Source organism: Anopheles aquasalis, chromosome 3 (genome assembly GCF_943734665.1).
Source record: "Anopheles aquasalis chromosome 3, idAnoAquaMG_Q_19, whole genome shotgun sequence".
In the NCBI taxonomy this organism is placed as follows: domain Eukaryota; kingdom Metazoa; phylum Arthropoda; class Insecta; order Diptera; family Culicidae; genus Anopheles; species Anopheles aquasalis.
The window spans coordinates 34,799,956-34,815,055 of NC_064878.1; the positions used below are offsets into that span (position 1 = coordinate 34,799,956).

Genomic DNA, 15,100 nt, shown 5'->3' on the forward strand with positions numbered 1-15,100 from the left:
CAGTTCAGCTTTTAAAAACGGATATATTAAAGTACAAGCAATGTTAAAATATATCAATTGGGCAAAAGATGTTTATTAAAGTTGTATCAAACAATCAAACATGATGAGACATGCGATTATAGCCGGAGCTGTAGATTGATTTTTATTCATAGCTGGTATTAGCACTCATGTTACACTATGCTGCACAACTGCACAATGCTCTTGATATCACGATTCTGCAAAGGAAACTGTTCCGGAGAGCCAAATCATCATTTGTCATTTGAAAGCACGTAACAGTGCGATGTTCGATACTGGATACCTGTGAGACGATAAAGACACAGCGGAACAAGGGAGTAGATACAGAGAAATAAAGGAATGATATAATACACCACATCAAAAAAATAAGCCCTTTGCTGTTTCTTCGAAAAGAATACTACGACTGCAGTGACTATTATAAAACAATGGAAATATCGATGCTGCTAATGTTAGCATATGATCGTAAAACGTGACGCAAGCAAATTCAACGTAAACATAAGGCATACGGATACGATAGGGACAATAAGATTGTTCAATTTGTCGAGTGCATTACTCGTCGAATGGTCTCTAAACTATTGAATAAAATATGTTCCTGAATCAATCAAAAGCATAGCTTACCATCTGGAGGACCTCGGATATTAACGTAGTCTACTTCACCACCAATTGCATGGTGCAATGGTTGAGGTGTGCAGTTGCCACCGTAGCTGCTATTCAACAACATTACTCTTCTGGGCAGTCTTGTTGAGTTTCTAATGTTGGCAATACTTCCAACTCTTTGTTCGTTAGCTTCATGTACTCGCAGTTGGTTCATTTTTTTGGTCACAAAAGAATAAATGTTTTCTATGTTTCGGTCATACTGAGTTTGCTGTGGGGCGTTAACTTGCTCCTTCAACGTCATTGATGGTGGACCTCTAACTTGAACGACTTCCGTCACATGACCGTCTTCCATGTTCGGAAAACGTGCTTGTTCTTCTGATCGTCCAATTTTGTGCCCACTCGGTACACCGGCTCCATTGTACAATGCAGGTTCAGTGTCATTGGCTTTCAAATTCTGTAGTTTGTTCGAACGAATTGAGCGGCGATAGAAATCATAAATTTTGTGAAGAATTTGCTGACGATCCAGCGTTTCGGAAGTACAACGAACCGGTGTGGATTGAGTTGAAATGGGTGAAGAGACATATGTTGAGCGTAGTCTACCATATGTTGGAGTTTCTTGCACACTGCTGAACGATCTGCGATTCTGTGGATGCCATCCACTTAACTGCGAAGTCCCTATGTAACCTATATGACCGTACAGCATTTCGCATCTTAAATTATCGGGAGTTTGCTCGTATATATGATAGTTGATAGGATCCCCGTAACGAAGAGGTTCCGAATACACCGGCACAACTGTGTGCGATGAAGCAGTAGAACCCTTCAGGCCATTATCTTGCTCGGGGGATTTGTGTTCCATCTTGGAATATTTCTCAACGGGTAGATAACGTTGCAGTGGAATCTTTTGCGTGCTAACTTTCTGTCGTATTGGTATCTCATGAGACGACGAGTTTTCTAATAGATGTGCTTGAAGACCGCCTGGCGCATTCTTACTAGTCTCGAGATTCACCTGAATCCCAGCATTCCGCATTGACCGGCGATACGATGAATCGAAGCTTGGCTGAGATGATCGGCCTGCAAAGCTTGTGCGAAGCCGTGTCGTCCGATTGAAATCCATCGTTGCAAACTGCCCATTATCGTCCTCCTTTGCATAGTGCGTATTACGATACTCCAGCTGTCTACAACTAACCTTTGGTTTAGCGCTCATGGAATAGGACCTTCCAATATGTGAGCTTTTATTGCCGCCTTCGTTAACAGAGCTGTTTTTGGGTTTTTTAGGATTTAACAACGATGTAGATGATCCTTGTAGCTTTACTGAATGCCCGGTTTTTGGTTCAAATATATTGCTCTGCAGAAACTTAGAGAGTACAGATAGTTTCGTGGGTTGACGCTGTTTCGTTGCAGTTGGAGTGGATGAAATGGATGTCGATCTTGTTGGAATCAGAGTAAGACCTCTGCTTTGCAGATACTTTCTAAAGTCGGCACTCTTGATGGTGTTGGAAAAAGATTTCTTTATCTCTTCTGCAAAATTACTGTCCTTCCTCTTTATATGATAGTCCGATTCGTTTGGATTAGAGGGAGCCGTTTGAATAAGTTCGCTGGATGTGCTGGGTGTGCTGGGGATGCTATCTGAAAAAATGTCGGATTGTAATGATGTGTCCGGGACAGTACTGCCGATGTCCGTTTTCTCGGCAATCGTGTCGATATCATCCTGCGAGCCAAACTCCACAGTACGGAAGCGGCTGTCGAATTTCAATGCGTTTTGGACGACTTCATTCGAATCATAAAGCGACTCCCCGGCATCTGCCGACCCTACTCGCACCTTTAGGTCACAATAATCACGACGCATCATCGGAATCGGTTTAACAGTGGTTTGTTGCAATGTTTTGGCAATTTTGCCTCGAGGTAACGATCTAATTTTTTCATTGTATGGGCAAGTTTTGCTTTCATCAGTGATGTGGCAATTAATTTTGCGCGGTGCCGGAATAGGTGGACGAGCCTGGTGCCCGGTGGCCCTGATAGCGTCCATCTGCTCTATAACACTTTTATCATAATTTAACTGTTTGTCCGGGTTCTTGATATATGTTTGCACGTATTTAGATTGCCTCAAAATTTCTTCCTTTGTAATAAAGTCCAGCTCTTCGTCATGCCCATTGCGATCCGATCTAATATAGGACGTCGTACACTCATTGTTCGGCGCTGCAGGCCCCAACTCGTCGAACACTGTGTCATCACTTTTGAACGGATTTTTTTGGTCTAGAATTTCATCGCCCTCAATAAATTTTTCCAATGTACGCTTGTCCGCATTTGGGATTAGAGGCACTTCGTTCCGCTTAATCGTTTCGTTTCTGCTGCCGCAAGGGTTCGATTCGCCAACGTCGTAATTACACGCAATAATAGGTGATACGCTGTGCTCGTTTCCATCAAGATCCGATGACGCCAACATCTTCAAAACCATATGAAACTAGTGCACTAAATGACGAAAATATTATAAAACTGTGCTGCACTCAGGCCTGTGTATGAATCGATATAGCTTACCTAGCTTCTTGCGTAAGTCAGTTACTGTTATCAGCGCTATCAGCGTAAAGATTCTACACAACGCACGGAACCTCTTATCTTTTAAGCTCGATCAGCAGCCGGCGAGATTCTACAAAAGAAAATAAATAAAAGTCCCCTTATTGACGCGTAACCTTCAACTATCGTTTCGCTAACTTTGCGTCTGCGTGCGGTGAAGGTTTGCACTCGATGATTGTTTCTTTTTTTTCATTGAAAGGGGTGCAGCAAGCGACGAGTGATGAGGTGCTTATGCTGGTGAGGCGATCGCTGACGGCGTCACCGACGGCGAATGTAAACAATGATGGTATTCTACAATCCCGATCTCTTCCCTGATTCCCAATCGATGCTGTTGAACTCCGAACAACCACAAAAATGCCTACATGCATCATTAATAAAGCCGATACGCTCCTCCAATCTCAATTTTATCTATGAAATAAAACGAACAAATCGATTCAGGAATGGGACAATTTTGCAACGATTAATTTTTCCTTTTATTGTTCGTCACCAAGAAGAATTTAGTTCAGTTGTTGTTGCATGCTGTGAAAAGCAACTGCTGAACTTTTTTTGGCAGAAAATATCAGAGCAATCAATAAGTACGTGTACGTATTACAACACCAATTACTACATAATCTGTGAATTAACATTCTAATAACTAGTTTCCAAATAATAAACAATGTATGTATTTGCACACAGTTCAACGGCATGGGGTGTAAAATTGTTTTCATAGTTCCAGGTTACATGCGTTTGTCGCAAATGTTGTTAATAACAGAACATACTAGGTAAGAGATATACTAATATACACACTAATTTTTATCAGCTATACTAGATATTTTCCTTATTTGTGATGAAGTAAAATCAAATCTTTCAAAATTCAATTGTGTTGAATCTATAGCGCTAAACTAGCAAATGTATAGTTGATCACTGTTGTTATTTTAATTACGCTTGATTTTTTGACTAGAAAACATCTAATACTAAACTGTATCCTAGGTTTGAAACGCACTAATTTAGTTCAATAATTGATGTAATGAGTTACCAGTGTGCAGGTGAACAGGACCAAAGGTCTACTGCATCGCAAAGTATTTTTTCAACAATACCGTTTACGCACCTGGCAAAAACTCATTTCAATACTAATCTCTTTTAATGCCTTTTACAACTTTTCCCAGAACAGCCCTGCTTTATACTGAATACTGAACAACGATCAACGTTTCGAAGTAACTGCAACCGTAAAGGGATTTGACTTGGAGAGCAATTTAAGCACACAGCATTCAGCCCAAAACATATATAGTAAACAATAGAAGTATAACAAAAAAATAGTTTCCTACAAGTACGCTTACGAACAAGCTATAAGCTGCACCTAAACGGAGCCACAAAAGTTCTCTAAACCTTTCAAACCTAACCATTTTTTAGAAGTCAGTACAGACAATAGTCGCCTTGGTGCCGCAGTCAACATCATCGAAAAGGGAATGCTGAGATCGGATGTCATAGACGACTGTTTAAATAGGTATATCGCTGTGCGGACCTGACGACAGTGCCATCTTTGATAAGGTAGACAACGATCGCTGGGAAAAGGTAGAACAGTCGGATGAATTTTCGTTAAACAACTTGCGGAAGCTAAAACGACAAGTAAAATTAATATGTGGCCAGGTGATAGTAAAAATGTGTTCTTACAATTTTCTGATGCCGCTTTCGTTACTTTTCTTCCAAGGTGCGTCATCAGGCTCATAGGGCAGCGGTCCTTGCACGGGCAGTTCGCTGAAGTCATCGGACGGCTGTTCTGAACAACCAGCAACCGGATGCGTTGAATCACCCGAATCAACGACATCAGTACCCCCAACAGCCTGGCAGGTCATAAGTTCTTGTTCCAGATCGCTGACGCGGGCTTTAAGCTCGTTTCTGTCCGTAAGCATTTCTTTCAATTCAATAGTTGAGAATCGTGGACGTTCGTCTTCATTTGCCAGATTTAAAAGATCTTGGTTTTCCTGCTCTGCCAGACCGAGCTGGTTCCGCAGTGCTTTGATCTCATGGTGTTGATTCTGAATTTGAGCTAGAAAGTCGGCTCGTTCTTCGCATAGCGTAATGATCTGATTGTGGGATAGCTTTTGCCGCCGTCGGCTTTCACTAACTACCTTTTTCAGACGATCATTTTGGCAAGATAATGTTTCAATTTCACATTTCTTTTCATAAATTTCTATCTCTTGGCGCTTTAGCTTTTCTTCTAACTGGCACAGCTGCAACTTATGCTCGGAAGACTTCTTATAAGCTAGTGTGTGCTCCGTCTCCAATGCACTAGAATATTCATCGACCATGTCGTCTCCATTAGAAGAACTAGATGCTTGGCTTGCGCCAGCTGTGTTCGTCGCTGTCTTTGCGATGCCCCGTTGCAGCTTTCGATTTTCCTCTTGCAACTTATCGATAACTACGAACAGATCCTTGGCTTCTAAACGCCATTGGTCTTCGATGGCTTCTAGCTCCTGCACCGGCCGAACGAAACTTGTTAATGTCGCACAGACTGTGCTGTACATAAGTCTCATGCTACTTACCTTTTCGTATCGCGAACGAGAGGCGGCTTTTTGTTCTTTTTCCGCCTCTAGCTGAGTGATTTTCTCCTGTAGCTCTTGGATAGTTGAATTTTCACTTTCATTCTGACATGTCAGCGTTTCCATCAATTCCAGCGCATTCACTACTTTCGTTATTAGTCCGGAAACTGCGCTGGCTCCGGACTGATCGATGATAGTTTCTAACTCTTTCCCGATTTCGTACGCTACATCGTACACATCGACAACACTAACAACAGTAACTTTTTCGGTCACATTCATTTTGGAGCGTTTCGCGGTTCAGCAGTCGTTGTACGGAAGAACTTAAATGAGAGAAGAGGTAGAAGAGCTTTGTTATAAGGACATGTAATTATGAACGCCTTTCCCTATTGTTTTTTTCTACAGACGATAGCCCGTCTTCAGGATTTTTACCAAAGAGAGTTCGGTTTAAAGCCTCTGTCATAGTGGATGCGGCAATTGCGGCACGAGCGGCAAAATCTGTACAAAATCACAAGTCAGTGCGGTGTAATATTTGAATATAGGTGTAACGTTACTTTTCTTTTCTGGTTTCTAATGAAATTATACACAAACTGAAGGATCATAAAGCATTGTTTAGCTGAAAATGGAAGTAATTATTTTAAATTAAGATGTCGATCGATCCATGAGCGATATATTGGTTCGTTGGGCACATTTGTACCCACGAATTTCTTATCCTGTGTACACATTGCCCAGAATCTGGGCGCAGAATCTGCCGGTTTTTTTCTGTGTCTCCCCGTGTACACACTGCACAGAATCTGGAGATAATGCAAAGTGTATAGGAAACAGGTCTATCGCTGCGTCCACACCGCACAGAATCTGGAGATATTTTATGTAGGCCCAGAAAATTTCTGCGCGGACGCATTTGTCATTTTCATCTTGCGGTTCTAATCGGCTACAGACCGGTTCTGTCAAACTGGTCTGTGATGTATCCGATTTGACAGATGACGCCCAGATTGTGGGCAGTGTGTACGCTAGACACAGAAAAAAATCGGCAGATTCTGCGCTCAGTTTCTGTGCGGTGTGGACGCGGCGTATGACTTCACTTTTTCTCTTTTTTTGCTTTTTTTTTACATTTCGTGGATTGTTTACGTTCATCACCAAACCAGCGCGCGTTTGAATCCGAAAAAGAGCAATGGTTTTATCAGGCATATTATGTACTTTTGCCTGTTTAAATGATACATTTCCAAATTTTAGATCAAACGAGCAGTTCCTTGAACTTTCTTTACAGTGCACCTAGACGAGAGCGAGAATTGCCGAGAATGAGAATTGAGACTTTCAAATCCATACAAATCCGAACCGAGAATGCTTTCGCCCGTGTAGAAACTGAGAATACAGCGAGCCTGAGGCTCAGCTGAGCTACCTGTCAAACTATCTGTCATTGCCTGTTATTTTGACAGCAAACCGATACTCGGGCCATTCTCGGGCCATTCTCAGCAAATTTGAGCAAATTCTTGAACCTGAGAATCGTTTCACCGTTTAGGTGCACTGTTACGGATTTCTGACTTCTCAAAGCGAATACAGCATCTCCAACGCAACCAAAACAAAGGCACAAACTGTCAGTTTTTTTCATAAATTTTTCTAATCGTCGCGAGCGATTTTGTTCGGGATGACTTCACTTGTTTCCTATAGACACTTTGCGCTAGACACTGAAAAAAACCGGTAGACTAAGCGCCCACATTCTGGCAGTGTGTACACAGGGTGAGGCTTCAACGTCACGTGCAACATTTGCCAGACCTTCGGATGGGTTGAAGCCGAGCTCCATTTTTGGTTGGTATCAAGCGAGAATAAGTGGAAACCACCGGGTTTTCGAATTTAATTGTAATTAAAACCCCTATGAGCCTACAATTTTTTTCGACGTGGCGCGTAATTACGTTAACGATTAACTGTTAAATAAAATTCGTACATAAATAGTATTTACGATGACCTAATGAACATGTTTTATTTGCTTCTGTTTTTCGTTTACCGCATACAAATTTTAAAAAATATGCATAGATTTGCGAATTTATATTTTTTCTGAAAAGAAGGGTTTTCTGCAATCTTTCATACAATATGCCCATAAAACTAATCCTTTCAACGTGCAACCAGCTTCTGCAACTGCTCATTCAACTCCGCAGAATCAATTTCCTTCGCAATCGTTGGTGCTTCGGCCGAAGGTACAGCAGATGGTCTAGCGCACACCTTTTTGTGGGCAAACCAATGCAATCTCTGACACTGCCGGTCACAGTATTGGACTGCTTTGCACTTGGAACACTTTTTGTCCGGTTTCTCCTCCCCACATGAGCTACAAAATGGGACCGTGGCCTGAAACCCGCGTTGGCCATTGATCGCCGTACTCACGATATCAAGAGGTGCAGCCACATTTTCCTTGTTCGTCATCTGAGCCACCACTTGGCGGAAGAGAGTGCAATCGCGGAATGGGAACTCTCGAACGCACTCCCTGATCAGCGCATCTAGATAGTCGGGTGTTCCGTCCTTACCAATCTTCAGCACACGCTTTGCAAATAGATCGAGGAAATCAGTTTTCGCATCCTGATTAGCGTCTCGCCGGGAACTCAGATAGTCACGATGCTTTACTATCTCCCCTATAATGTAGGCCAGATAATGGTATTTGAAAGCCATCACCTCGTTGACTTCTCCCCGTCGTTTCATTTCTCGTTCCATCATTGCCACCAGTACCGTGCACATGCTTTTCATGTCTGCTCCAAAAAGCGCGTACTTTTGGAGATTCAGTAGTATGCGCACCGGATGCAGATTGACTTGCATAACGAAAGTGTGGAACGGTGCTAGTATCGCTGCAGGCAGCTTTGCTTCTCCAGGATTCGGCACATTCGCTGTGAAGCACTCGATATCTTGCAGCGGAACGAAGTTGTTGATCGTACCGACCGCTTCGTAATTGGCAACGAATGCCCCCATCTGGGATGCCGTTCTGCCCACCGAATTGGTGGCTTTAGCATCTGCTCCCGCCAGAAGCAACTTTAGACATACTTCGGCATTGCCGGAAAGTGCGGCGAAATGCAATGCCGAATACGAATACTCGTGCTTCCCGTAGTTCACATCCGCACCCTGATCCAGCAGCAGCTGCAACGTTTCATTGTTACCCTTGTAGGCGGCGTGTTGAAGCGGCGTCATGCCATTTTCGTCCACAAAGTCTACACTTCCGCGCAGTTGCGAGAGTAACAATCTCAGTTCGCTGTTTTCATTTTTCGCGATTCGGTCAAAAATCGCACGGTGCTCTTCGCTAACCGCCTGCACTTTTGGAACAATTTCCGTGGCAACTTTGGCCTCGCCTTGAGATTCCGTCGCCATGGTGACTGGGGATAACTGCGGTAGATTGAACTTCCTAAAGATTAACTAAAAAGAACAGCAACAGTTATAACCCGCAAAAACTGGAGTTAAAGATCCGATCCGTTTTCCGATCAGAATTGCTTACTTGTTATTGCCGATTCTCAAATTGCCATGCGCCGTGCAACCAAGATGTGTACATTAAACAGGTGAAGTCATCCCGAACAAAATCGTTCGCGACGATTAGGAAGATGAATGAACAAAACTGACAGACACTGTTGCATTGACAGTTGTAAGTTTTGGTTGTAATCAAAGTGTATTAACTAAACAGGTGAAGTCATAGCATTTCTCTTGCCGCCATATTGGATTTTTGCTCTGGATCAGTGACTGTCAAATGCATGTCTACCAAATCGACAGAAAACGTTCGGTGATACGAAGGAAATCCGAAAATTTTCAATGGTTTTATCAGGTATAGTATCGCTTTTGTTCGTTTAAATGATTCATACGCTTTGTGTTAGAATTGATTCTAACGTTTCAAAGAACAGGGAAAATTGTCGGTAAAATTAAGCTTTTATTGGCTGGGTGGCGGAGCTAATAATGCAAAACAAAACCACAAATTTGTGCCTGTTGCTGTTGAATTCATCTAATTCTCGCGCGCCTCCCTTTTTATACTCTTCGCGAGTACACTCAGCGTTCATCATTCTGTTCAGCGCCGTGGCATGCGCACTGTTATAATATTCTCACTAGCTCACGCACTGTTTATAATATTCTCACTAGCTCACGCACTGTTTATAACACTTTGTTTTCAACAAACGGGCGAGCGATCGGTCACTTACGGGGATCCGTGGGGCACAGTTTCCAACGAGCATCATCCGCCGGTAGCGCCCAAATCATCAGTGCATTCTCGCGAAGGGATTAGAAACACTTTTGTTACACTTTTCCTGTTACACTTTTAGAATAAGAATTCTTAAAAATTTGGAAAACTTGAACCATCGAAACTTTCATGGCAACCGAAAAATAAATGGGTTTTCTGTACCACATGATTTGGATGATCTTTTATCCAGACTCAATTTTAACACTTATTCTTCCAAAAGCGATTCAAAACCATCAAAATACTCATCTGTGGTCGTTGAGCATATGTTTCCTTACCAAACTACGAGAAACTATCGCAAAGTACGACATTTCCTTTCCCGTCACTCATTGATTATCGCATGGGTGTGTATAGAGTAGTTTCATCGCTTCCGGGTACTGTTTTCAGCCACTAGTTTTGGCCGAAGACCTCAAATTAAGATTAATTGAACCAAACAATACATTTCTAAACTTAAAGCGACTTGAAACATTTTGTTTTCGTGAAGTTTGTCTTGTTTTAGGTTTTTGCTTGTTCGATTAGGTATTATTTCTTAGTGGAATAGCCTTTTAACCCATGGTTAGAAATGCCGCAACACTTTTTACGGTTAGACATCGATACTTATAACATTCCTTGAAGTACGGAGAAGGTGATTCATTTTTCAGGTTTTCATTTTTCATGTATAGTTTTATTGTACTTGCGTGAATATGTTTGCCGCTTGGCTCCTCCATAACCGGCAGTTCCATAATTTAAATGGTTTTATACAATTCCCTGTAAGACTTATCGATTAATCCCGTACTTTATAGCTATTATACGCTCTATATAACCTTTTTTCAAATCCCGAACGTGAAGATTGCAAAAAGAAAAGGTATTTTTTAACACACCTTTTTGGGATTCAGAAACTAGTCACTTTTCCGGTACATATACTCGCACCTTCAATCAACAATTAACTATTTTTACAATTAATAACACAGGAAAATTTAACATCGTGATAAGCGAGAAGTAGATCAGTTGAAACTCTTCCAATTCAAACTCTTCCCAGAATCCCGTCCACTGCAGTACACGATGTAATGCGAGACAAACCATTTGTCACGAATAATAAAGACAAGACGATTTGTTATATTTTTGGGGATTTGTATGCATATTTAACAACCGAATACCGCAATCCATCATCATTATGGGTTAATTATTTTTTCAAAACTTTCTCTTTTTATCGTAACTATTTATAAGGTTCATATTTGATACAGTTCCGCTTCTACCAGCTCATTTAAATATAATGCGGAAGAATGGTGCGAAAATTCACACTAAATATTTAAACCATCACACGTGATCCTTATATATATATATATATATATATATATATATATATATATATATATATATATATATATATATATATATATATATATATATATATATATATATATATATAATACAATAAATAGAAAGGATGACAAGTTTGAGCAGAAGATGGAGAGAGTTTAAAAAATAACGCGACAACAGTTTGGAATAAACCGTCACTGGCAGCAGTCGCATTTTTGCGATAGTGCAACTCTGTTAAAGACAACTATAGTGGGTGTTGTGTTGCTTTTGTAACAAAAACCATCGACATCTGTGTGAAGCGACTTACAGTGTCATCAAAAAAGTAAATTCGAACAATTATGATCGAAGCGTTGTGGGACGTTTACGAATATGACGAATTTGATGAATGCCGGAGGCTGTACCGTGATGATTTTATGTTTTGCACTGCAAACTTGTATCTATATCCGAAACCCAGTTCTATTATTTGGAATAAAATACAGGTGAGAAGGATTTAAACGATCGCTAAATACTGGTTGAAGATTGTATGATTTCAGCATATGAAGTTAATGAACGTTTATTTGTATTGTTGAATGTGTCGTTGTAAATATTTCCATTTTTCTATGGTGATGGTTTGTCTTTTTCTGGTTTTTAAGGAATATTCGCAGCATCCCCGTCATTATGATCGCAGAACAAAAGAAGTGGGACAATGTTTCCCTATTAGCCTCATGCCACATAATGATATGCAATACAAGAATATATCAAACATAATGGAGGCTCATTTAAGTGAAGATGCATGGCAGAAATATAAGCTCAACAGCAGTGTCGAAGTCATGGAATGTTTAAGTACAATTCAATCTAACATTGATTTTTGGAGAATTAATGGTATTTATTGAGAAAAATATTTTAATATTTTTATTTTAAATGCTAATAATACCAAAAACGAATATCTTTTAATAGGTGTAGCTGATGTTTTGTTTATTTGCTGCTTTATTGCTATAATACTCATGGTATTATTAGCTACTGCACAGGATAAAATCAAATCGTTCTACATGTGAGTCCTATTTGAAAGTGGAGGTATTGAGAACAATGTTAATAGCTGTTTTTCCTCCATCATCGAGTATAGTTTGATTCCAGCCGCTTCCAGCGTTGTTAAAGCATTTTCATTGGCTCATAATATACCGAAACTTATGCAAAGGAACAGAAAGTCAATGCCAAAACTTGATCACTTGGATGGCATTCGAACGATTGTAACAATGATTATTTTGCTGTCGCATTCGTCAATTCCTTTAATAAAAATGCCACTACAAAATGTAGCACAAATTGAAATGCAATTTGATAACCCACTATTTTCGGTTGCAATGGCAGTAAATACATACATGGTGCAACTGTTTTTTGTATTAGGTGGATTTTTATTGGCGGTAACTATCCTGGACCACAAACATACAAATAAAATCGGAACACTGCAATTTTTGTGGATGCGCATCAAGCATCGTTTAATAAGGTAATATTGAGCATTTTAAAAATCCCTATAAATTCCTTATAAAAATGTTTATAATGCTTTAAAGTGAAGCAGCCCCTGAATATATTTCTAGACAAACTTTACGTAAAATAATTTTGTAAAAAGAAGAAAGGAAAAAAAACTGCACAACAACCACTTGTCAACCAGCCAGTTATAAAATCTAAATCCATTTACCCTACTCAGTCATTTTAATTTCCTTAAGGGGAGGGCTTCGATATTTTCGGGCCAAAAAAGGCCCGTTTTTGACGATTTTTTGTGACGTAACCACTCAACTTTATTTTTTCAAGTAAATGGTATATTAATCTACAGCTTTTGAAGAATATTTGGTATTGTTATGAGCAACATTCATTGAAAAATTTATCCGTGCCATCAAATTTTGGTACGCGTGTCGTCGCAAAGGTATTTTTTACGGTGCCCATCGTAACGACATGACGGGTTATCTGAAATATACAAATCGATTCGTTAGAAAGATTATAAGCTTATCTAGGTAGCCCCGTAGAGTTTTTGTTGATTGGATTAATTTTTGGCAGATTTTTGAAGTTCAAAAAGTGATGCTTTTTGAGATTCTGCCAAAAAAAATTACACAAAAACACATTAGTGTTAAAAAAAAAAGTAAAAACAACTTTCGTGATATCGCGACGGGGCTACCTGGCAAAAAATGTGCAGATTATGTGTTAAAAATTTCAAATCGATCGGTCCAGTAGTTTTTACGGCACGATGGGATTTTTCAGTTTTTCTTCAATTGATCCAAAACTTTTACACTCTTACACTCTTTTTTACTCTTGAAAGAATCAGCTTTCAGGGAAAAATGTTAAAAACATGTGTCACAAAAAAAAATACTGAAGCTCTCCCTTAAGAGATTTATTTTATAAAAATATAATAGTCTTAGAAATAAAATCTAGAATGAACTAAAATTGCTTGATTTTCAAATAGTTTGATTAATATTATTTGAATTCATCATCTATTACAGAATACTCCCGCCGTATCTTTTTGTTATACTATTTCATGCATCTTGGTATCCTAAATTAATCGATGGACCGATAGGTTATCGATTCAAAGATTACTGTGTAAAAAACTGGTGGACTAATATACTTTTCTTAAATAACTACATTCATCCAAAAGAACCGGTATGTTTAGTTTATTTCCTTTTTTCTTTTATATTTTCTTTACCTTTTTACGTAAACATATTTGTACTCTACAGTGCATCCAATTTGCATGGTATTTGGGTGCAGATTTTCAGCTTTATTTAATTGGTACCATTTTAATGATCCTTATAATAAGGTAAATACTTCGTTTAACTCATTAAAATGAATCCGAATTGAAAATAAACAATAATAATTCAATATCTTGGTATTTTTATAACCGCAGGAATCCCAACCAGGCTAAAATAATTTACATAACTATGGTATTATTTGCGTTGTCGATTCCTGCCATCACTATATACGTTAATAAAACTGATGCAACTGTTATATTTATTTTGAGGTTATTACAGCAGTGTTACAAGATTTCTATAAATCAAATAAAGCCTTTATTTATTCCATTTATTTTTATTATAGATATATTCTGCAAGAAATTCGCACTTTACCTTACTACATCAAGGTGTACATTCCCTTCGAAACAAATGCTGGAAACTACTTCTTCGGCATGCTCGCGGGAAATGTATATTTCATTTACAAGAATAATGATATGGCATTTGAACGTTTGAATGTAAAATGTTTAATTTAATATTTGTATAGATTTGTTTTTTTTTTTGTATTTTAACTAATGTTTCTTCGCTATTTCCAGCTGAATATGCTCTTTCTTAGCGGAGGGGGTTTCTTTGTGATGATGAACTTTTTAACGATATTATTGCCGGAGGATCACCTGGTCTGTCCATCAATTGTTCTCGCTATTTTTGGAACATTACTTAAATGTGCTTGGGGTGTCTTTCCATCAATTTTAATTCTGTATTTGGCCTTTAAAAATCCACCATCGAGGCTATCCAGCATTCTTTGTCACCCATTATTTGGATTCCTATCAAAATTTAGCTTCACTATTTACCTAGTTCAATACGGTGTTGTATATACTGTTTACAGACATGTGACTTATACACTCATGTATAATAGCTTTACTATAGTAAGTGCTTGCTTAGAGTGTTTATCCAAAATACAAAGATTTTCTAACCCAAATGCACAAATTCTATTTCAGCTTTATTTTACAGTACTTATTACAAGCATCACGCTTTCTATCGCTTTCCTGTTACATACATGTTTGGAGTTACCGTTACATTCCCTTTTTGGTAGGAACGATCCTGGCCAACGACATAAGCAGCAGTGAAGGAGCTCCCACACACTATTTTTTTCTTTTATTCATGAATTAGGGGTCAACGCAGTTGAACCAAGATACAGGCATACATGAAGCGTTAACTGAAGC

The 15,100-nt window shown here is 39.3% G+C and overlaps 4 protein-coding genes and 1 long non-coding RNA gene across 7 annotated transcripts; 2 read left to right on the forward strand and 3 right to left on the reverse strand.

Moving 5' to 3' along the window:
• Positions 1-51: 51 nt before the first annotated feature.
• Positions 52-3,369, reverse strand: LOC126577931 (uncharacterized). Of its 2 annotated transcripts, XM_050240011.1 has the most exons (4): positions 3,322-3,369; positions 3,148-3,256; positions 634-3,081; positions 52-298 (listed from the first exon to the last, which is right to left on the reverse strand). In XM_050240011.1, exons 3-4 carry the CDS (start codon positions 3,065-3,067, stop codon positions 249-251), a joined length of 2,484 nt encoding a protein of 827 aa, XP_050095968.1. In that variant the 5' UTR covers positions 3,068-3,081; positions 3,148-3,256; positions 3,322-3,369; the 3' UTR covers positions 52-248. The 2 variants fall into 2 exon arrangements, with proteins under 2 accessions (XP_050095968.1, XP_050095969.1); XM_050240012.1 differs by having other exon boundaries at positions 634-3,073; positions 3,148-3,348.
• Positions 3,370-4,631: 1,262 nt separating this feature from the next.
• On the forward strand, positions 4,632-6,298 carry LOC126577935 (uncharacterized). Its single transcript, XR_007608363.1, has 3 exons — positions 4,632-4,710; positions 4,871-5,064; positions 6,105-6,298. It is a non-coding gene; the product is annotated as an uncharacterized LOC126577935 (long non-coding RNA).
• LOC126577934 (RILP-like protein homolog) lies at positions 4,636-6,118 on the reverse strand. The gene is made up of 3 exons (XM_050240016.1): positions 5,706-6,118; positions 4,834-5,636; positions 4,636-4,776 (listed from the first exon to the last, which is right to left on the reverse strand). Exons 1-3 carry the CDS (start codon positions 5,979-5,981, stop codon positions 4,659-4,661), a joined length of 1,197 nt encoding a protein of 398 aa, XP_050095973.1. The 5' UTR covers positions 5,982-6,118; the 3' UTR covers positions 4,636-4,658.
• A 1,353-nt stretch (positions 6,299-7,651) lies between the features above and the next one.
• Positions 7,652-9,253, reverse strand: LOC126577933 (ankyrin repeat and MYND domain-containing protein 2). Its single transcript, XM_050240015.1, has 2 exons — positions 9,169-9,253; positions 7,652-9,089 (listed from the first exon to the last, which is right to left on the reverse strand). Exon 2 carries the CDS (start codon positions 9,042-9,044, stop codon positions 7,809-7,811), a length of 1,236 nt encoding a protein of 411 aa, XP_050095972.1. The 5' UTR covers positions 9,045-9,089; positions 9,169-9,253; the 3' UTR covers positions 7,652-7,808.
• Positions 9,254-11,387: 2,134 nt separating this feature from the next.
• LOC126575111 (regulator of hypoxia-inducible factor 1-like) lies at positions 11,388-15,053 on the forward strand. Of its 2 annotated transcripts, XM_050235655.1 has the most exons (10): positions 11,388-11,669; positions 11,823-12,051; positions 12,127-12,220; positions 12,293-12,670; positions 13,659-13,815; positions 13,890-13,969; positions 14,057-14,170; positions 14,245-14,395; positions 14,474-14,803; positions 14,876-15,053. In XM_050235655.1, the coding sequence occupies exons 1-10, from the start codon at positions 11,529-11,531 to the stop codon at positions 15,002-15,004; spliced, it is 1,803 nt and encodes a 600-aa protein (XP_050091612.1). In that variant the 5' UTR covers positions 11,388-11,528; the 3' UTR covers positions 15,005-15,053. The 2 variants fall into 2 exon arrangements, with proteins under 2 accessions (XP_050091612.1, XP_050091611.1); XM_050235654.1 differs by having other exon boundaries at positions 14,474-15,053.
• Positions 15,054-15,100: the final 47 nt, after the last annotated feature.